The sequence below is a fragment of the Eleginops maclovinus genome, chromosome 10 (assembly GCF_036324505.1).
Source record: "Eleginops maclovinus isolate JMC-PN-2008 ecotype Puerto Natales chromosome 10, JC_Emac_rtc_rv5, whole genome shotgun sequence".
In the NCBI taxonomy this organism is placed as follows: domain Eukaryota; kingdom Metazoa; phylum Chordata; class Actinopteri; order Perciformes; family Eleginopidae; genus Eleginops; species Eleginops maclovinus.
The window spans coordinates 727,759-748,639 of record NC_086358.1 but is presented as its reverse complement, the minus strand read 5'-3'; the positions used below and the strand labels follow the sequence as shown (position 1 = coordinate 748,639).

Here is a 20,881-nt window from a genome sequence, read left to right as displayed (position 1 = left end):
TTGAAGAGCTGCTGCAGATGTTTCTGCAGGTGTTGAAGAGCTGCTGCAGATGTTTCTGCATGTGTTGAAGAGCTGCTGCAGATGTTTCTGCATGAGTTGAAGAGCTGCTGCAGATGTTTCTGCATGTGTTGAAGAGCTGCTGCAGATGTTTCTGCATGTGTTGAAGAGCTGCTGCAGATGTTTCTGCATGAGTTGAAGAGCTGCTGCAGATGTTTCTGCATGAGTTCTGATTTGAGTTTCTATATCTGCATCCTTTCTGAAGCTGCAGAGTTTCTCCTGATGGAAGAGGCTTGAGTCAAACTGTTGCAGATTAACTTTTTTGTGTGTGTTTTCATTAATGCATGCAATCTGATGTAAACTGGTTCATCTGAAGCACTTTGATTCAGTCGTTGTTTCCCTGGAGTCTGGACTGCTCTGACGTCACGGACGGACATCAGACGGGTTCCTCTAGGCTCGCTGCGTGCCGCTGTCTGAACAGGAACACATCTGTTGACGAGCTGCAGCTTTACGTAACGCTCCCCGCGGACAAAAAAGCAGCACAGGGCAAAAACAAACACATAATGCATGCTCCTAATACCCTGCACCATGTAATCCACTAACATGGAATATGGGGGGGGGGGGGGATATTTGTGCAATTCATATTATGGACGAGGACAGCCATTGGTCGGGTGCTTAGCTAGCTGTTTTTTATGTAAGGGGATTTTTCCCCGGTGGCACGAGTCGTCCAAACACTCATCTGTCGGACGAGCCAATGAGCGGCGGCGATGCTTTGACGTACATAACGAGAGTCTTTTTGGCCGGGGGGGATTTGGTCGCTTCAGGAAGGTCGGGAGATTAAAGCAGTTTGCCATTTTTGTGCACAAATAAAATCAAAGAAAGGAGATTACTCTGTTCTGCACCGTGTCTTTCAGGCATCAAACACGTGTTCAGCTCTCCCAACGTGTTGCTGTTCCCAGATCCAGCAGATTTCTAGTGTTCCCAAATCCCTAAATGCCCCTCCAGCCAAAGACAAATGAAGCTGTGCACTTTTTAATCCCCTTTTCTTATTGTTTTAATCCTTTTATTGTTCCGTACGCAAACTCAAACGAGGCTGTTACACCATTGGCGGATAAAAACAAGGAAATGCCAAATACTCGTCTTCCAATATTTTATGTGACCTGGAGGTTTGTAGCATCACCAAACACATATAGTTCCTCTCTCAAATAACCCTGTGATGTGTGAAGGAAGTATAACAAAAATACAAATCAGTTTCATTTGAATCAGGGCTTTTTCCTGAGGCCTGAAGTGCCTGAAACAATAACGCATTATTTCTGTACATTTGGAATATCTTTTCAAAACTGAGCTCTCCTACTTTCCCAAAACAAGAAAATAACACACACTTTAAATACAGCACATCGACGGAGCTGCCGCTTATCCGAGTCGGCCTTGGGGTCCAAACTTCCCCCTCCCTGCACACAACAAGTCCTTAAAGATGCCCCCCCCCCCCCCCCCCCCCAGAGGAAACCCATTTCAGCCTCGTATCCGAGGGTTTGACCAGAGATTAAAAACCTTGTGTTGATTTACGACTCGTGTTTTTACCTCTGAGCCGTCCGACTGTTTACACCACGGATAGTAGCCTATACAAATAATATGTGACCTTTAAACACTGCTGTCCACTGGGAACTGTCCACTGGGAACTGTCCACCGGAAACTGTCCACCGGAAACTGTGCACTGGGAACTGTCCACTGGGAACTGTCCACTGGAAACTGTCCACTGGGAACTGTCCACTGGGAACTGTCCACTGGAAACTGTCCACTGGAAACTGTCTACTGGGAACTGTCCACTGGAAACTGTCCACTGGGAACTGTGCACTGGGAACTGTCCACTGGGAACTGTGCACTGGGAACTGTCCACTGGGAACTGTCCACTGGAAACTGTCTACTGGGAACTGTCCACTGGGAACTGTCCACCGGAAACTGTCCACCGGAAACTGTCCACCGGAAACTGTCTACTGGGAACTGTCCACTGGGAACTGTCTACTGGGAACTGTCCACTGGGAACTGTCCACTGGGAACTGTCCACCGGAAACTGTCCACCGGAAACTGTCTACTGGGAACTGTCCACTGGGAACTGTCCACCGGAAACTGTGCACTGGGAACTGTCCACTGGGAACTGTCCACCGGAAACTGTGCACTGGGAACTGTCCACTGGGAACTGTGCACTGGGAACTGTCCACTGGGAACTGTCCACTGGAAACTGTCTACTGGGAACTGTCCACTGGGAACTGTCCACCGGAAACTGTCCACCGGAAACTGTCCACCGGAAACTGTCTACTGGGAACTGTCCACTGGGAACTGTCTACTGGGAACTGTCCACTGGGAACTGTCCACTGGGAACTGTCCACCGGAAACTGTCCACCGGAAACTGTCTACTGGGAACTGTCCACTGGGAACTGGGAACTGTCCACTGGGAACTGTGCACCGGGAACTGTGCACTGGAAACTGGGAACTGGAAACTGCACTGGGAACTGTGCACTGGAAACTGGGAACTGGAAACTGCACTGGGAACTGTCCACTGGGAACTGTCCACCGGAAACTGTGCACTGGGAACTGTGCACCGGGAACTGGGAACTGGAAACTGTCCACTGGAAACTGTCTACTGGGAACTGTGCACTGGGAAGATTCTCAGATAGGTCCGACTGATTAGTAATTACAAAGTGTTGAATTAGCTTCATCAAGCTAAACTACGATCCTCAGAGTTTGGTGCCGATGAAGGGTTGTTGTGTTGGTCATTTTATGGCTTCATGCCGATTATCTGAAAATACTCTTTGATGTGAGGGGAACTATCGGCAAAGTGCACAGAAAGTGCAGTCTATACGAGCTGCACCACACCTGGGCAACCAAGCGTACATCAGCTAATCTGTTGAAGCTAGCGTTAGCATGGGCTAGTGACAACACTTACGTTAGCTTGCTGGCTAGTTGTTAGCTTGTTTGCGAGTCTCCTATACATACAAATCACTCTAGATTAAACATAATGACTTCTCACCTCCTGCATTTGAACCCAGTATGTCTACACACTATCCCCCCCGACACAGATGTACAGGCTCTCTCACACGGCTTTGTTTTGCAGATTTATGTTTCTTTATACATTATTCACGCTGTCCTTTCCTAGCACGTGTCCATGTTGGTGCCAGCTGACCACAACGTCCTCTCTTCTTTAATCCAGCTTGTTGTTTTCCGTCATGTGAACCTTTTATTCTTTAGCAACTCCTCAATCCCAGTTAGTTTTAGTCTTAAACCAGCTAATGTCTCTGAGCTGTGTGCAGGAGTCCAGTAGGGTGTGTTTGGTGGGATGAGTCCCTCCGAGGGTTCGGGCTGAAGTCGCTGCAGGTGGAGGTCAGCTTCTTGGAGTTGTTGTTCCAGCAGTGGTGGTCGAGTCCCTAGAGAAACGAGAAGAGAAACCATGAGCAAAACTTTGAGCTGGTTGCATGTCGAGGCATAGCTCAGCGCCTCTTTGGAACACGAGATATATTTCTCCCAAAGAATATAAAGCTCTTAATAGCTGTTTCTAACGGCATGTTGAGTCATTGGTAGTCCAGGCATCATCAGTCCTCCACCGTGGTCTGAGGGTCCATTACTTCTAAAACCAATTCTATGGAAACATGTCCCGTTCAGCCCTTCAGTCTCACAGACCTTTATCCTGATCTGAAAATCCTCTCTGGAGTTGGACTTCAGTTACCATTCTTACTTTCCAGACTCCTCCTTGGCTTTGCATGGCTCATGAAGAAAGACTTTTAATTTGACTGATATTTGAAGCTAAAGACACAAAAGTGAGTTGTTGTTTTTTGGGATAAACGCCAACCGGACTATTTGAACTATTGGGTTCTGGGAAAAATGACTAATTTGGTCCAGACTGAAATATCTCAACAACTAGGCTATTTGATGGATTGGCCTGACATTTGGTACACATATCCATGATCCCTAGAGGATAAATCCTACTGACTTTGGTGATGATCCAACTTTTACGTTATCAACTTCTGTCAAACTAAACTCAATAAGGAAAAGTAGGATTTTGCTTTTCTGGATATTTTGGAGGTTTTGAAACAATGGCACCTTTGGTTGACACTGAAATAGCTCGACTATGAGACGGATTGGCATGAATTTTGGTACAGATTTCTATATCCTCCAGAGGATAAATCCTACTGATTTCAGTGATGCAGCAGCTGTTCATCACACCATCATCAGATGAAGAAGTAACGAGTTTCCCGTCCGCCTCAGTCTGTAATTCTCCTCGTTAGGATCTGAAACATTTCTCTATATGAGATCAACAGATTTGCTGTGGTGTCTGGGATGTATTTCTCGGTAAATAAACATCAGCTGAGTTTTTTATCAGCTTCTTTTGACACCATCTGACAAATCTCCGTCAACGGGAACATCTGCCGGCTGTAAACCTTAACCCCAAAGCCTCCGGGGTGAGAGCATACGTCAAAGGGATGAGCATCTGTGCAGCCAGTCGTTATTCCTCCTGTCCTCTCAGGGTTTATGTTGTCACTTCATTTCAGTGATGCATGGGGGGGGAATTATGAAGCTGGTTTCAGACCATCATGCAGCTGGAGGAGGGCTTTAAATCTGGGGTCCATAGTCTGGGGGGAGGGGTGACAACTGATGATGATTTGTGCATTTATAGATATTCATTAGACTAACTTTAATCTCAGGCAAAGATGGACAGCTCATCCTGCAATTTGCTTTTGTTGACTGGCTGTAGTTTTGTACGCACTTTGGTTCATATTTTTCTCTAACGGTCTCACATTGGCTATCTGTTGTTCCGTCCTGCGATCTGATTGGATGCTGCCTGATTGGAAGGATGAAGTTGCTAAAGTGATGTTTTTTCCTCCGTGCCCGAGCTGTCAGTGACGGCTAGCATCCCGACTGAATGACTAACGTACAGATTAAAACCTACATTTAGTTCAGATAATAATAATCTGCCGAAGATAAATCCTTCTGACTTTGTTGGTCCTCTGATTTTAATCTAGTAACACCAACAGGTCAAAGATTAAAACCATCCAGTGAGAAATCTACCAGAGCAACTAACCCGACGCTTCCTTCAGATCTTCTTTGACGCTATGATTCTAATTAGCATTATTTAGCATCAACAGCTAATCTCCAAACCTCTGGATCACTCATGTCTCCTACAAACCACATTTACATGGTCATGGTGATTCTGTCTGGATCCATAACGTCTGATTTCCTTTTGCATTCAGACGCTACGTCAATTATATTTCCATTAAATGGAGCAGGGCATTAAGCAGGGTGGTTAGAGTCAGATTTAAAATGTTTACATCCTTTCTCTAATGTCACTCACCTTTAAATATAAAGCAAACTTTATATTAACCAACATTTTCAAGAGAAAAACAGCCTGATGGGAAGGAAACACTTTTCACTGGAACCATGTTTTGGCAAGAAGGTGATTTTTCTTGCCGTAACTTAAGGTTTGTTTGTGATTTTAGGTCTGGTATCACACACAAACCGTCTTTTGGGTGGAAGTCTGGTGTCTTTTTCTTCTTCCTCCCTACGCAGACAGATGTGTTTGAGACGTAATCCAGGAGGATATCCCTCAAGACATAATCGACCTTTCCTTCCTTGTATGGGAACCATTTTAGAGAATTATAAACGGAGGAATCGGAAACCCAGGAGGTGAACTGGGACCTCTCCACGTACCAGTCCACACACTTCTTATCTTAGGTCTGTTTGGGGACCCTACGATTCCCAGTCCAAGCCTCACTGACTAAACCACTGGGCTGGGAACGCATGATTTTTGGAAGATTGAGTGAAAGCAAGTTATCTCCGTATCAGTTTGAGTTCAGTATTTACAGACACTTCAGGATTTATTGACAGTTCTGCAAAACACAGCAACAGTTTGTGCCTCAAGAGAACAAAGCTCAGGCAGAACGCGTTAATTTAAGAATGATTCTGGTTTCCCTTTGCTGTCGACGGAGCTTTGGTTAATCTGATAACGACAGAACGAGCTGCTCAGACGTTGCACGGCCTCGCTGCGTGCTTTCAGACACATATCAGTAATCATTGATTTCCATGCATTTGCTTAATGGATTACAGCGGGGGGGCTCGGCCCGACATGTCCTGCATGTACGACGGGATCAACGGATGCCCTTGACACAGAAAAGGAGCTGTAACATCAGGACACACACAGATGTTCACATCAGGACGAGCTAGCGGAGAAATGCTAATCCCTTTATGTCTGAATTCAGATTTCTATATCTTTTATTTGGTGTTCATCTTCGTAGTTTGGTTCTTGTTTTGAAGCCTCCGGACTACACACACAATGTTCTGGAGGTCCCATCTTTAATACATTTGATCAGGTTTTTGCTCATTGAAATCACAGTTGATATTATTTAAAGGACATAAGTAATCAAGAACCAAATGTGTGTTTCTGCAAACTACGGATGACTCTTCACGTTCCTGAACTAAAGATATCTACATTTCCATCTACGTGTAGATCAACGCCGTAGTTCTATTAAAGAGTTTAAACACCAACAAGGCTGACAGACAAACCGTTAACCACAATCATTACAAAAGTCCTTCATTCAGTCGTTTGGCTCGATTGTTTTCTGGCTGAACGCTGCCACAAAATTTGCTTCACATATTTTTTCCAACTAAGTTTTGCCCTGTTTGATTTCAGTGCAGAACCCAGCGTTATCCTCACTGGGTTCAAGATACGGACCCTCAAATCTGGAAAACTCCATTGTGGCAAAAATGTATTTTGAGATAGAAATGACTGAATTGGAGAGGGAATGTTGAGGCTTATTCTCTTGTGTTTTTAGGGTTGGGGTCATGCTCTACCTCACAGTGTGTTTCAGTTCCTCCTGCTGGTCTCTTACCTCCTGCATACCCTCGCTCAGCAGCTCTTGATCGGAAAAGTAAAAGTGAGAGTTGAGAGTCCAGAGAGCGGCCTCCTTCAGACCAGAGTGCTCCTCTTCTCGCGCTCGGCCCGCTCCCGGCTCAGGTCGGGCGTCTGCAGCTCGCTGTGACTCGCCACGGTGTTGTTGGGCTCGTAGCGCGACGAGGCCGGCGAGTTCTGCATGACGACCAGGCGGATGGGCGACTGACTGGGCGGCGGCGGCGTGTTGTCCGGAGCGTACTCCTTGGTGGGGTCCTTCCCCCGGCAGTCGTACAGGATGCAGGAGATGAGGAAGACGAGCAGCAGGATGACATAGCTGGCCACCAGGATGATGAGGTTCAGGGTCACCGGGTCAATCTCCAGGTAGAATTCCATAAAACCCATGGCGCCGCTTCATATCTTGCCCTAGATCAGCAGGAAGGAATATAAATATCCGAAGAGGAGTTCAGAGGAGCAGCACAGAGGCAGCTGCTGCAGAGGGAAAGAGCAAAAGATGAAATGAGGATGAGCCGAGGCAGCGCCGGCTTTCAGCTCTAATCCCGCTGCTCCTCCAACCAGGGGTCCAGCAGCCAATGACTAGAGCTGCTCAGTTTTAATAACTTAAGCTACCATTTTGATTTGACCAACTATCCAAACATGACTCTCAGTAAAATGGAGGAAGGGTCTCTTTGGGGATTCATGTAGTAACAGTTAAACAACTCTGAGAGATTATTTGTTAAGGTCACAGAACAGTGGTTTAAAGATGAATATAATCAGAACAGTTATTGGTGCAGCACTAATCATTAATGGATCCTCAGCGACACACTGTGACTCAGAGAGAGACAGAGCAACACAAGACTAAACAGAGACAGAAGCAAAAGAACCAGCCTTAACCCTGATGTTCATTCTGAAAATACTGCAACTTTATTCTGAAAATACTGCAACTTTATTCTGAAAATACTGCAACTTAAATTAAATACTGCAACTTTATTCTGAAAATACTGCAACTTTTTCTCCAAATATTTAAAAATGATTGACATATTTCCTGATCCGTTTCTCGAACACATCTGAGTAACCTGCAGCCTCAGAGTTTCACAGCTGAGCCGTGCAGAGGAAGCCTTTAATAAAAGACGTCCCTCGCTGCTCCAGACAAACAGACATCAATGCTTGACCTCTGACCCCTGACATCAGCCAGCTGTAAAGCAGTCTGACTTCAGGTCCGGATTATCCAGCGTTTTCTCCTGGGAGGAAACACAATCCTCTTCTGCTCAGAGAGAGTGGATCTCATTAGAAAGAGTGAAGGAGGAACTCTGTAATCTGCAGCACCATATGCTCCGCTGTATGGAGGTTCAGCCGGGGGTTTCAGGATGAGGTGGGGCGAGGAGGGGTGAGGAGGGCTATCACACACTGATGAGTGGTTTAGCTTGTTAAGACTGCTGCTGTTTGATAGTTTCTCTGTTTATTCTCATCAATTTCTTCTCCTGTTTGTGCAAACTCATGTAACTGCAGCCTCCTGTTAGAGGGTTAAATATCACTGATGCAGAACCTATAAACAGCATTGTTTGATTCACAAAAACAGATAAATGTGCGCCTTTATTCTGAAAATACTGCAACTTTATTCTGAAAGTATTACGCCTTTATTCTGAAAATACTGCAACTTTATTCTGAAAGTATTACGCCTTTATTCTGAAAATACTAGAATTTTTATTCTGAAAGTATTACGCCCTTATTCTGAAAATACTGCAGTTTTATTCTGAAAGTATTACGCCTTTATTCTGAAAATACTAGAATTTTTATTCTGAAAGTATTACGCCCTTATTCTGAAAATACTGCAACTTTATTCTGAAAGTATTGCGCCTTTATTCTGAAAATACTACATTATATCATGTGTCTTCAGTCCTCGAGAAAAACATAATTCTGACTTTTTTTCTCAATTTGACTAAAATGTAGGAAGCGTTCATCGGGGGGCATAACCAGAAATAGAAGAGAGAAACTGGAAAGAGGAGATCCAGCCTTTTCAGGGATCTTGTAGAATAACAGAATCAGGAAATATTTTTAGAGGAATCCTCACTTCTGATGATGATGATGATGATGATGATGATGATGATGATGATGATGATGATGATGATGATGAGCTCAGAGGGGAAGACGAGGAGGGGTAAAAATAACAGCCGGAGAAATTAGAGGAAATGAGACTTCCAGACCTCCTTACCTCCTGACCTCCTGACCTCCAGACCTCCTGACCTCCTGACCTCAGGACCTCCTGACCTCCAGACCTCCAGACCTCCTTACCTCCTGACCTCCTGACCTCAGGACTTCCTGACCTCAGGACCTCCTGACCTCCTGACCTCCTGCACTGTGAGACGGTCTGACAGCAGGAGGAGAAGCGAGGATTCACTGAAGGTGGACGTGCAGAGTCAGGTGGCTTTAAACACGCCTCTCTGCAGCAGTGTCTCTCTGATCTTGTAAAAAAGGCACAGTTTTGATTGTGAAACAGAAAGGTGGCTGACCCGTCTGTCAGAGGACTGTCTCTCCACCCTCAGACCCTGACACTCTAAAAGGACTCCCTAAGGTCCCGATCGGACAGAGTTTCAGGCATATTCTGTAATAGTTCTCCATGTGTGAAGGGTTCTGCTTCCTGCTGATGCCTTGAGTTTAAAAAGCTGTGGATGGAAACAGCCGACTCCTTCTTCTCCTTCAATGGTTCAGAGGAGCTGAGAGGTCTGTGGAGCTCTGGGACCAGAACGTGTTACTGTGATTAAAACTCATTATTTGCCGTACCAGTTCAGGGTTTGACTTCAGCTACGGTTACTCATCGGGTGTTTGCCTAGAAACAATACTTTGGAAAAAAGATGAAGCAACCTGCAAAAACAAACACGGATCCTGGCGTCTTGATCTCAACTTCTTCGTGTTTCTTTCGGAGGAGACGTGCGTTGAGTCTACTTGCAGAAAAAGCATTAAAGCATTAAGCACGCTAAAACCTCGGATTCCCAACCTGCAACCCCTCCAGGATCCACGGGGTGAATCTGAGAGGGGTCTCAGTATCCATGCCGCCCTGCAGGAAGTGAAGCCTTCAGTGTTTCTAGCTCTCTCTCTCTCTCTCCCTCTCTCTCTCTCACTCTCTCTCACTATCACAGCTTCTGCCTTTCTTCTGAAACACAATGTGGACTTCCTGTCACTCCCTTTCATTTCAATACGGCTCTCAATCCATCAGCTGCGGCGCAATGAAAGGAAAGGGAGCAGAGAAAGTTGGAGGGGAAAAAGTGTTTTTCACAGAGAACAGGAAGTGCCACTCCTGGATTAATGATGCCTTCAGGGGCCACAGGATTCATTGTTGCTGAGGCTGAAACCATTCTATCACTCCATCTTTCCTAGCCTGGCTATACCAGCCTACGTACTCCCGCCCAATTCCATTTTGCTCCTGTAAGTGAGACTGGGCAAGAACTCATTACGTACGATTACCGGAACTCAGAATTCTATCGGTCCAATCAGCGAACAGGGGGCGGGGTTGGGAGCGATTACGTCGAAGTTGTTGCCGAGTTTGAATTGAAGTTTAGTCTGTAGTTCTACAATGGCGACGGAGGAAGAGACGCCACTAGCTATCCGCTCGGTTGTTTCAACTCCTGAAGGAATTCTTCCTTTTTTTCAAATAACTGTTTCCGGTTACGAACTGTCCCCTGAATCCTTGGGTCACATTGACAACATCGACACTTGTCGTTGACAGCCATTTTGACAGCCACGCTCGCAGGTAGCGATTTGTTTACTACTGTGAAAGCGGAAGTAGGAAGCGTCAGGTCAGAGCCTCAGAACATACGTCCTTACCAAACGTTAGTGATTGGTGAAGGGAACTCCAATGATGTTAAACTTCAGACAAGTCTCCGCCCATTACAGTAATCCAAGACCAATGGCGCTGATCCAGACTGTATGCCGGAGAGAAGCGAAGTCAGACAGGCTGGTATTACCAGGCTACATCTTTCCCAGCAGCAGAAGATAAATGTGTAACTATTAAATAATCTAAAGCATTTATAGCTCCACCAGAGGATATTGTTTAGGAAACCGGATTCTGAAGCTACGGTGGCCGACAGGTGCAAACGAACTTCGACCAAACCCTTTTGCCTTGGATCAACAGGAGTCTTGTTGCTCCGCCTCCTCAGCTCGTTGCTCCGCCTCATCAGCTCGTTGCTCTACTTCATCAGCTCGCTACTCCGCCTCCTCAGCTCGTTGCTCCGCTTCATCAGCTCGCTACTCCGCCTCCTCAGCTCGTTGCTCAGCCTCATCAGCTCGTTGCTCTGCCTCCTCAGTTTGTTGCTCTGTTGTTCCGCCTCATCAGCTCGTTGCTCAGCCTCATCAGCTCGTTGCTCTGCCTCCTCAGCTTGTTGCTCCGCCTCCTCTGCTCGTTGCTCTGCCTCCTCAGTTTGTTGCTCTGTTGTTCCGCCTCATCAGCTCGTTGCTCTGCCTCCTCAGCTCGTTGCTCTGCCTCCTCAGCTCGTTGCTCTGCCTCCTCAGTTTGTTGCTCTGTTGTTCCGCCTCATCAGCTCGTTGCTCTGCCTCCTCAGTTTGTTGCTCTGTTGTTCCGCCTCATCAGCTCGTTGCTCTGCCTCCTCAGCTCGTTGCTCTGCCTCCTCAGCTTGTTGCTCCGCCTCCTCTGCTCGTTGCTCCGCCTCATCAGCTCGTTGCTCTGCCTCCTCAGCTCGTTGCTCCGCCTCCTCAGCCTCAGCTTGTTGCTCCGCCTCCTCAGCCTCTTTGCTCAGCCTCATCAGCTCGTTGCTACGCCTCCTCAGCTCGTTGCTCCGCCTCCTCAGCTTGTTGCTCCGCCTCCTCAGCTCGTTGCTCCGCCTCCTCAGTTCGTTGCTCCGCCTCCTCAGTTCGTTACTCCGCCTCATCAGCTCGTTGCTCTGCCTCCTCAGCTTGTTGCTACGCCTCTTCAGCTCGTTGCTCCGCCTCCTCAGCTTGTTGCTCCGCCTCTTCAGCTCGTTGCTCCGCCTCCTCAGCTCGTCTGCTGACAGGTAACCCACCTGCTGCAGAATCCCAGTCTGTTTCTAACGAGCTGCAGCAGATCAGTTCCCTCTGAGGGTCTGTCTCTCTCTCTCTGACCTCTGACCTGGGGGGGGCGTTTGTGCAGAGCACTCTCACGCTGGGGGGGGATCATTACCTCCGTTTGGTTTGCAGGAACAGAGAACGGCTTCCTGCTCTCAGCTGATCCGTCTCATCATGCCGCCTCGTTGCGTGCCAGGCTGGGCGAGGTGAAGGGGGGAGGAAGGGGGATTCACTGCCACTGTGGGCCCCCCCCCCCCCCATTACAGGAAGGGAGGCTCGGTGCTTCCCCGCTGGATGTTGATGTCCAATTACTGCAGGTTTTGAAGAATTAGTTTTCTGCATGATCTTTTATAAAAAGATGCAACTTTGAAATAGTGTTCAGGTTTATTAATGAGTCATTCACCTTTATTAGATAATGAACTATACACATTATGAGATACTATTTTAGATGCAACAAAGAAAGAGAAACAGCAGTTCTTCAGGCCTGAGCGATGTACGGTCACTATCAGGGCTGCAAGGAGCTCAGAAACAGGTCAGAAATCACACAGAATTGTGTTTTTTTCACAGAAACTTCTTGTAAATGTACATCTGTAATTTCAAATATTACTTTTGGAAATAAATGTAAATTTGTTTCTTTTTTGTTGTAAATATAATCATTTAATCCCAGAGAATTTTCACCTTTTTTGGTTAATAATATTAATGATTCATTATTTATAAAATAAGATCCCTCAGGATTTTCAGGGCCGAAAAGTCGGTTTTTTTTCAAGCGTTTCGTCCTGTCCTTTACCATTCAGTTTTTCTTTGTACCCTACCCCCCCGATCTTTACTGTGTGCAGCAGCCTGAAGATGCATGCAGGTGATGTCACCCTGAACCCCCAGCCCCCCCCCTCACATTCCCAGGATGCTTCACTTCAGGAGAGATAAAGTTAGCGCTCAGAAGTGACGACACGTGTAACGGTCCCCCGTCAACACAGCCTCCCAGTGACTTCATCGGTGTGTGTGTGTATGTGTGTGTGTGTGTGTGTGTGTGTGTGTGTGTGTGAGAGATGCTAGGCAACATAAACACAACTAAATATAAACACACTGACTGCAGACTGAGAACAAACCCCTCTGAGGAGAATCAGAGACCCTCGTTGGTTTTTAAAGATTCAGTTTAATACGACGAATAAATACAAAGGGCTTCATGAGAGCTCTTAGAGACGGACAGAACGTTTGGTTGTTAGATAGAATAGAATCGGAGGATGAAACCCTTCTTCATCACTTTGGATCTTAGTGCATCAGTTAAAACATACAAGCATATCACATGACAACCATAACATGTTGGCAGAGTCAGAGAAGGATATTTAAACGTCTTATCTACACCGGAGCGTGAAGAAACAGAACCAATGGAGTACCGTGTTAAACGCTGACTAGCAGCATAGCATTGAGCGCAGTCTGATGCTCTCAATGAATGTCTCTTTCCCATAATAATGAATAGGTTCGTCGATTCAATGAAAGATCTGAAGAATCTGTTATCACTTCATCGTCTCGGCTTTAAGAAATCCGTCTCCTGTCCATCGTCCAGTTCTTCCAAGCCAACAAATGTCTTTATGTTCTGCTCCTGAATCCATTCCTCTATAAAAAGCTATTTCTTTCCATTGTTCCAAACGTCCGGTGACATCATTAGCGTTCATAATTACCATTTGTGCTTCTGTTTGCTTCCGGTGTTTTCTGGACGATGTGTGTTACCTAACTGTTGGACAAGTGTAGAGTCTACATTCATTCCTGTGGCAAAATATTGTGCTTTGCTTTTTGTGTGAAACGCAAAACACTGGACCAAAGGCAGCATTCTCCAACAGCCCGTTATCCCAAAAATAAACAGACATTGTTCCAAAGGTTTGATGGTGTAGTTTAAGGTGCCTCTGTTTGATGTTTTTTCTGTACAGTATTTGGCATTCAGGCTCACTAACTGTTGGACAAACGGATGGCCATCACAACATTAGCCAGCATGAAGTCTGAAGTCTTCATCAGGAAAAAAATGGACCAAAAGTCAAAGCAACTTATCCAAAAATAAACAGACCTTGTTCCAAATGTCTGACGGAATAATTGGAGACAAGTGCTTCTGTTTCGGTCAATATGATCTGGTTGTTGGGCCATGGGAACAAAGGACCTCCGCCTGCACGCTGTGGGGTTTTCGCCGCCTGCAGCGAGCACAGTCTCATCGTCTCTTTAGGAAATGCAAAGTTGACCCGTTCCAGAACCCTCAGCGTGACTCGGCTCAGGCCACGCAGTACCCCTGACTCGCCATCAGGGCGGTCTGGCTCTCCCGGCGCTTTTCCGTCTTCTTCCCACCTCTCAGCCTCCAGCAGAGGGCGCTGGACCCGAGCAGGAACAGCCCGGTGGACAGCAGCACCAAACCCAGCACCGAGATGTTGGACCCGTGGGAGTTGAAGGTGTACGCCACGGCTGTGACCACGATGCCGGCGATCAGCACGACCACACCGAAGGGCACGGTGCAGCGGTAGCAGGACATCTCGGCGCCGCCGGTGGCCGCCGTCAGCTGGACCTCGTTGACGTGCGGGACGCGGGTCAGCAGCACGACCCTGGACTGGTCCCGGTTCAGCTTCTCTGGAGGAGCCGGCGACCTCACGGCGATCCCGGGGATCTTGGCGCTGCCTTTGCTGTTGACGTCGTCCGGCATGGCGATCTTACTGGCGAGGAAGAGGTGGGCCATCTTTATACTGGCTTCAGAGATCAGCCAATCACAGAACAGCTAGCTGTAGACAGAAACAACAACAGCATTTTAAATCAGCTGTTGAAATGACATGCAAAGGATCATTAATCACCTTGAAACCTTGAATTATTATTTTACAGAAGCACAATTAAGGAAAATATTTCACCCCCTGATTTCCAGCACAAGAAATACAAATGACTCCAAATTAATGACTCCAAATTAATGACTCCAAATTAATGACTCCAAATTAATGACTCCAAATAAATGACTCCAAATTAATGACTCCAAATTAATGACTCCAAATTAATGACTCCAAATTAATGACTCCAAATTAATGACTCAAAATAAATGACTCCAAATTAATGACTCCAAATTAATGACTCAAAATAAATGACTCCAAATAAATGACTCCAAATTAATGACTCCAAATTAATGACTCAAAATAAATGACTCCAAATTAATGACTCCAAATTAATGACTCCAAATTAATGACTCCAAATTAATGACTCCAAATTAATGACTCCAAATTAATGACTCCAAATTAATGACTCCAAATTAATGACTCCAAATAAATGACTCCAAATTAATGACTCCAAATAAATGACTCCAAATAAATGACTCCAAATTAATGACTCCACACCTCTAAAAATAACTTAAATGAACAGAACATGTGGAAATGTGTGTCTGGTATTAAAGCAAAGTGAAAAGGTTTAAAACTCTGGAGATATTTTAAAATGCATCACAAGTATCTGTACTTTTTCCAGAAAATAGGTCCAGAGGATTCACAGTAAGTTGATATTTACATTAAGAGGACAGACGATGACCCCGAACGCTCTCACACACACAGAGGGTAAAAACAGCTTCAGGCGATGAAATGAAAAACGTCTTTCTGACCGTTGATCTGGAAACTGGTTTCTGCAGGACATCTCAAATCTGTGCAAAACTTTAACACTTTAAAAGCTCTCCTCTAACACACAACCACTGCACGCACGCACACACACACACTCACACACACTCACACACACACACACACTCACACACACACACACACACACACACACACACACACACACACACACACACACACACACACACACACACACACACACCACTCACTCTCTAAATCCGATGTATTCAATTCAATTGAACATTTTCTAGATTCATGGCCAGTATGAATCTAGAAAATTCATGCTGCCCCCCCCCCCCCCCTCCTCAAACAGAGCTATAAATTAGAGCAGCCCGAAATTATATTTCGGGCTTCTCTATCAGCCGCAGTGATTTCTCTCTGGAGATAAAGAGTAACTCACTGTCTCCATTCTCTGAGCTCCAGGTCGTCTCTCTGCAGGATGAATGGGGAAATAAGGCTATCAATAGAAAAAACCTGGACTCCCCCCCCCCCCCCTGAACCTCCTCCTCCTGACTAACAAGAAAAGGTTTAACTCTTTCCTCCCTTCAGCCGGTACCAACACCCTCATGTCTTTAAAATAACCTCACTGTAACCCTTAAAGCCAACCTGCAGGACGGGGTTTAAGGGTTCATAAATGAATGATTTGTGGATTTAAGGCGCTGGGTTTTATTCCGTGGGGAAGACAGTGAGTTTTCTTTAGTACAAACTGATCCTTCATGGTTTGCATCCCACATTTGAGAAAGACAAAGAGTAAAATGCAGAAATGTAACCAGGAAAATAAGATCAGGCGTCGGAGAAATGTTTCCAAATAGATTCAAGGAAATGTTCCTGAAAGTCTGAACATATTTGGACATTTTAAGACTAATTTGCCATTGGAATAAACAAGCCATCGGGATAATAATGACCTTACTTACGATCTAAATGAATGGGAGAATACTGGAAGGATCCTCAGACCGTGCTCACACATAAAGTTATATTCCTGCTCCTTGGTTTGGATCAGCTCTGAAAGTGTTTTTGTGAAATGAAGGAAGACAAACGGACAATCTGAACCAAAACCACAAGCTCCTTGGTGGAGGAAATGAAGTCATGGCCTTGGAGAAGAATCTAGTTTCTGCAGAAATCTCCTGAGATGTGAAACGCCCCAAAAGTTGTTGAGATTTTAGGCCAATGATTCTGCAAAGACCCACAGTCTGTCTCTCCAGTATTTACATGTGTCACCATCCAGCTTTATTGAAGTACAAAGAGGACTTAGCTCTTCCTCTGCTCTCTTCAGGGGGAAGTGAGTTCTCTCTGCAGCTGCGAGCCCCCGTTGGAAGCCGTAAAACTTGAACTCTGCTTCTCTGCAGGCTCTGGTTTCCCCGCAGAGAGATCCGACCTGCAGACTCCAACATCTGGGAGGAATCAGCTGAGAGACAGCGGAGCTTTCATTCATCCTCCCGATCCCCGCGGTCCTGTAAAGCCTGCAGAGAGACCCGGTGGTCCTCAAGGCTTAGTGCAGGGGACAAGTCTCTGGGACAGATGTAGGCTTATGTAATGTAGAGTTCACAGTGGTTCTTGTCATGCAATCAAACCCTGTCCTTAATTCAGACAAACTGTCCCTCTGGAGAATAAATGTATCAACTACAAATCACACAATTCATTTACAACCATTTTTGCACAACCGAAAGAAAAGACCAAATAAAAAGGAACTTTTCGACTAAATATTTTGCTCTTCAGAAAACCACTTAATGCTTGATGCAAAGTCGTGCATCACTCCCCAGATATTTGCATGACTTTAAAAAGGTCAGAGTCCTGAGTGTTGGAGCTCTGAATGTGCAGATCATGTGATCTGTCCTGGATGAGCTTCCTGTCTCTGCAGACTCGGTGCAGGTGCAGGTTTATTTCAGGCCAAAGTTTGAACAACAACTTCCACACTCGTCTGTGGCCGGCTGCATGGCGCGTCCTTCCACATGTACGTTAACAGTAGGTTTACCCTTTGGAGTTCTTTGAATTCATCCAAACCTTTGTCTTTAGGAAGTCCTTTTAAATACCTCAGGTCGTTGTGCATCGTGTTATTAGTTGGAGGAATCTCTTGAGATCCATTCGTTCTTTAACGTGCATTAACCCTAAACCTCCACAAAGTGTACGAGTGCTCCTCTGTCTGTGCTCATTCTTCAGAAACGTCGTCTTTTCCTGAATTACTTGCTTTTATTTCACCTTCTAATTACATCTCACGCTAAGCTCTGTTTAAGGCGTACTTTAAAGGTCTTGATTATTTTGTGCAGATCCATCTTTTTATCTCTTGATTTTCAGACTTTATAAGCCTTTTGTTTTGAAGGATACACGATATATCCCCATGAAAGTCTGGGCTTTTTCCTTATAGTTTCAGATGTTTGATGCAACTGTTTGAAAATATATCCTGAACTACAGAAGAAATATGACATTAAATGAAGTTCTTGCTTTGAGGAACGCTCCACAGACTTTAAGAGGATTCAAGTTCAGATTTACTTTAATGTGATTTAGATGTCTCCTCCAGCTGCACATCTGGCTGTGTTTTCTGACTCTTGTTTTTGCAGATGATCCTCTGAGGGTCAGCGAGGGTCAGCGGGCCCTGTTGGATCCCTTTTACCCGGAGAGGGGGTCACCCTGAAGGGCCTGGGAGAGGAGCCAGTGCCCGAAACGTGGTGAGAGAGAGACCAGAAACCACTGATGTGTGGAGAGGAAAAGTGAAGGAGTCTTTGCAATCATTAAACATAATGAAGTATCAGCCGGAGCTTTCTGCTGCAAAGGAATGCATGAGCCAGGATCCTGCAGCAACCATCTCCTGCAGCCGTTACATGTTCCTGCGGCCGTCACTGGTTCCTGCGGCCGTTACAGGCTCCTGCGGCCGTTCCAGGATCCTGCGGCCGTTACAGGTTCCTGCGGCCGTTACAGGCTCCTGCGGCCGTTCCAGGATCCTGCAGCTGTTACAGGTTCCTGCGGCTGTTACAGGTTCCTGCGGCCGTTACAGGTTCCTGCGGCCGTTACAGGCTCCTGCGGCCGTTCCAGGTTCCTGCGGCCGTTACAGGCTCCTGCGGCCGTTCCAGGATCCTGCAGCTGTTACAGGATCCTGCAGCTGTTACAGGTTCCTGCGGCCGTTACAGGCTCCTGCGGCCGTTCCAGGTTCCTGCAGCCGTTACAGGTTCCTGCGGCCGTTCCAGGATCATGCGGCCGTTCCAGGCTCCTGCGGCCGTTACAGGTTCCTGCGGCCGTTCCAGGATCCTGCGGCCGTTACAGGTTCCTGCGGCCGTTCCAGGATCCTGCGGCCGTTCCAGGCTCCTGCGGCCGTTACAGGTTCCTGCGGCCGTTACAGGTTCCTGCAGCCGTTACAGGTTCCTGCGGCCGTTCCAGGATCCTGCGGCCGTTCCAGGCTCCTGCGGCCGTTACAGGTTCCTGCGGCCGTTCCAGGCTCCTGCGGCCGTTACAGGTTTCCTGCAGCCGTTACAGGTTCCTGCGGCCGTTACAGGTTCCTGCGGCCGTTCCAGGATCCTGCGGCCGTTCCAGGCTCCTGCGGCCGTTACAGGTTCCTGCGGCCGTTCCAGGCTCCTGCGGCCGTTACAGGTTTCCTGCAGCCGTTACAGGTTCCTGCGGCCGTTCCAGGTTCCTGCAGCCGTTCCAGGATCCTGCAGCCGTTACAGGATCCTGCGGCCGTTACAGGTTCCTGCGGCCGTTACAGGATCCTGCGGCCGTTATAGGCTCCTGCGCGTGCATCCTCACCACCTCACATAATGCAACCTTTAGAAAGCACAACGCATGGTGACAAGAGGTAGAGAAACCTTAGCTTTGAATTTTCTATCCTGCTTTTATACTTTTGAGAAGGTTTGAATCCAGATCATGCAAAAACAATCCCCTGCAGACATCATGGGGCAGTAATAGTGCTCTGTCACCACGTATTCATCTCACTTTGTGAGACGTAAGGACTTCATTGCACGTGTAAAACAAAGGTTTGTAAGAAGGAAGTCTAAGCTGTCCGCTGCATAGCGATAAATAGTTTTCTAGTTGTTATTTAAGATCCTTCTCAGAGTCCTGCAAATCACTTCAGGATCCACAACGGGGAGCTTTCATGTGTTGTCAACTTGGTTTTACTTTATGCAACGTAAGTTAAAGAAGTCTTAGCAAACGTTCAATGTGATGAAGGATATCCCTAACCCTCTGCAGTGGAAAGCATGCATGCTCCATCATGTTTAAGATGTTGAGATGGATCTAAGCAGGATATGTTCTGCACGGCGCCTCAGGTAACACACAGACACCTCTGGAACCGGAGGGCATCACGCTGCAGAGACAAAGACTCTTAACTCTGCATCGGCTCAAACGGGATCGAGGATCTGGGTCAGTGAAAGCATGCAGAGAGATTTTCCACCCCACCGTCCAGGGACGGAGAGGTAATCTCTTCCTTCCGGACGGTTCTCTGGGTCGGGATGCTGAGAGGTATTTGCTCTGGATGTGTGGGCTTCCTGTCTGCAGCAGATGTCCCTGCAGCTTCCTGTCGGTGCAGGTGTATCTCTGATGTTACGTGGTGTTTGTCCGACTCGTTGCTCGGTGGAAAACATGACTCGGAGGTTTCTGCAGCTTTGCACGGTGCGCAAACTACGGGAGGAACGGAGTCACAGATGAAGGGAAATGCCTAAATTAAAATAAACTGACTGAACAAAGATTTATATTTCATTAAATATTTCAAAACTAATATTATAATAATTATTTTTGAAATATTTTTGAAAATGGTTTTGCCAGAAATGAATCTCTCACTGGGTGAACATAGATATACACTATTGGAGAATATTCTTACTGAAGCTTTATGAAATATATGGAAAGATAATAAACAAAATAATTATTAAAATATCAGAAAAATGTTTTAAAAGTGTCGTTAAAATATGAAAGAATGCCTGAAAATTGTTCTTGAAAAATCTGTAATTTCAGGGGAAAAAGATGTGGAAAATGTCAGGGAATATAATAAGATGCATTTAGATCCAAGAATTCTGAAGAGCTGAACTAAAGCGGACATAAAAGTTCTTCTATGGCACAAATGATGCATAAAATAATGCAGTTATCTTTAGTATTCATGAAGTCAGATTTCACCTTCCAAACAATCAGGTCAGATCTGAAGATGGACGAGAGGAAAAGTGAAGAAGTTTGAAAGCAGGTGAACGTCTGCAGAGAGGAGGAAGTGAGGAGGAATACGGGAAGTGCTTCTGTCAGCATCACCTTTCATTTATAGATCAGAGGAAACACAGGAAGAGAGAAAAGGAGAGAGAGGGGGAGAGAGAAAGAGAGAGGGGAGAGGAGAGAGAGAAAGGAGAGAGAGGGGAGAGAGAAAGAGAGAGAGGGAGAGAGA

The 20,881-nt window shown here is 46.2% G+C and overlaps 3 protein-coding genes across 4 annotated transcripts; all 3 read right to left on the bottom strand.

Moving 5' to 3' along the window:
• Positions 1-2,544: 2,544 nt before the first annotated feature.
• si:ch73-256g18.2 (small integral membrane protein 36) lies at positions 2,545-7,420 on the bottom strand. Of its 2 annotated transcripts, none has more exons than XM_063893959.1 (2): positions 6,838-7,420; positions 2,545-3,419 (listed from the first exon to the last, which is right to left on the bottom strand). In XM_063893959.1, exon 1 carries the CDS (start codon positions 7,277-7,279, stop codon positions 6,953-6,955), a length of 327 nt encoding a protein of 108 aa, XP_063750029.1. In that variant the 5' UTR covers positions 7,280-7,420; the 3' UTR covers positions 2,545-3,419; positions 6,838-6,952. The 2 variants fall into 2 exon arrangements, with proteins under 2 accessions (XP_063750029.1, XP_063750028.1); XM_063893958.1 differs by having other exon boundaries at positions 6,876-7,420.
• Positions 7,421-11,058: 3,638 nt separating this feature from the next.
• On the bottom strand, positions 11,059-12,023 carry LOC134871081 (MAP7 domain-containing protein 1-like). Its single transcript, XM_063893674.1, has 3 exons — positions 11,969-12,023; positions 11,389-11,873; positions 11,059-11,280 (listed from the first exon to the last, which is right to left on the bottom strand). The coding sequence occupies exons 1-3, from the start codon at positions 12,021-12,023 to the stop codon at positions 11,059-11,061; spliced, it is 762 nt and encodes a 253-aa protein (XP_063749744.1).
• A 957-nt stretch (positions 12,024-12,980) lies between these two features.
• On the bottom strand, positions 12,981-15,971 carry LOC134871048 (transmembrane protein 100-like). The gene is made up of 2 exons (XM_063893634.1): positions 15,932-15,971; positions 12,981-14,667 (listed from the first exon to the last, which is right to left on the bottom strand). The coding sequence occupies exon 2, from the start codon at positions 14,622-14,624 to the stop codon at positions 14,169-14,171; it is 456 nt and encodes a 151-aa protein (XP_063749704.1). The 5' UTR covers positions 14,625-14,667; positions 15,932-15,971; the 3' UTR covers positions 12,981-14,168.
• Positions 15,972-20,881: the final 4,910 nt, after the last annotated feature.

What these genes read in the sequence shown, in the direction of transcription:
- LOC134871048 (XM_063893634.1), bottom strand. Translation starts at nt 14,624, where the DNA reads ATGGCCCACCTCTTCCTCGCCAGTAAGATCGCCATGCCGGACGACGTC.
- LOC134871081 (XM_063893674.1), bottom strand. Translation starts at nt 12,023, where the DNA reads ATGATCCCCCCCCAGCGTGAGAGTGCTCTGCACAAACGCCCCCCCCAG. An exon ending in ACGCCCCCCCCAGGTCAGAG is followed by an intron (nt 11,874 to 11,968) that starts GTCAGAGAGAGA and finishes GTTACCTGTCAG; the next exon opens with CAGACGAGCTGAGGAGGCGG. An exon ending in TGATGAGGCGGAACAACAGA is followed by an intron (nt 11,281 to 11,388) that starts GCAACAAACTGA and finishes CAAACTGAGGAG; the next exon opens with GCAGAGCAACGAGCAGAGGA.
- si:ch73-256g18.2 (XM_063893959.1), bottom strand. Translation starts at nt 7,279, where the DNA reads ATGGGTTTTATGGAATTCTACCTGGAGATTGACCCGGTGACCCTGAAC.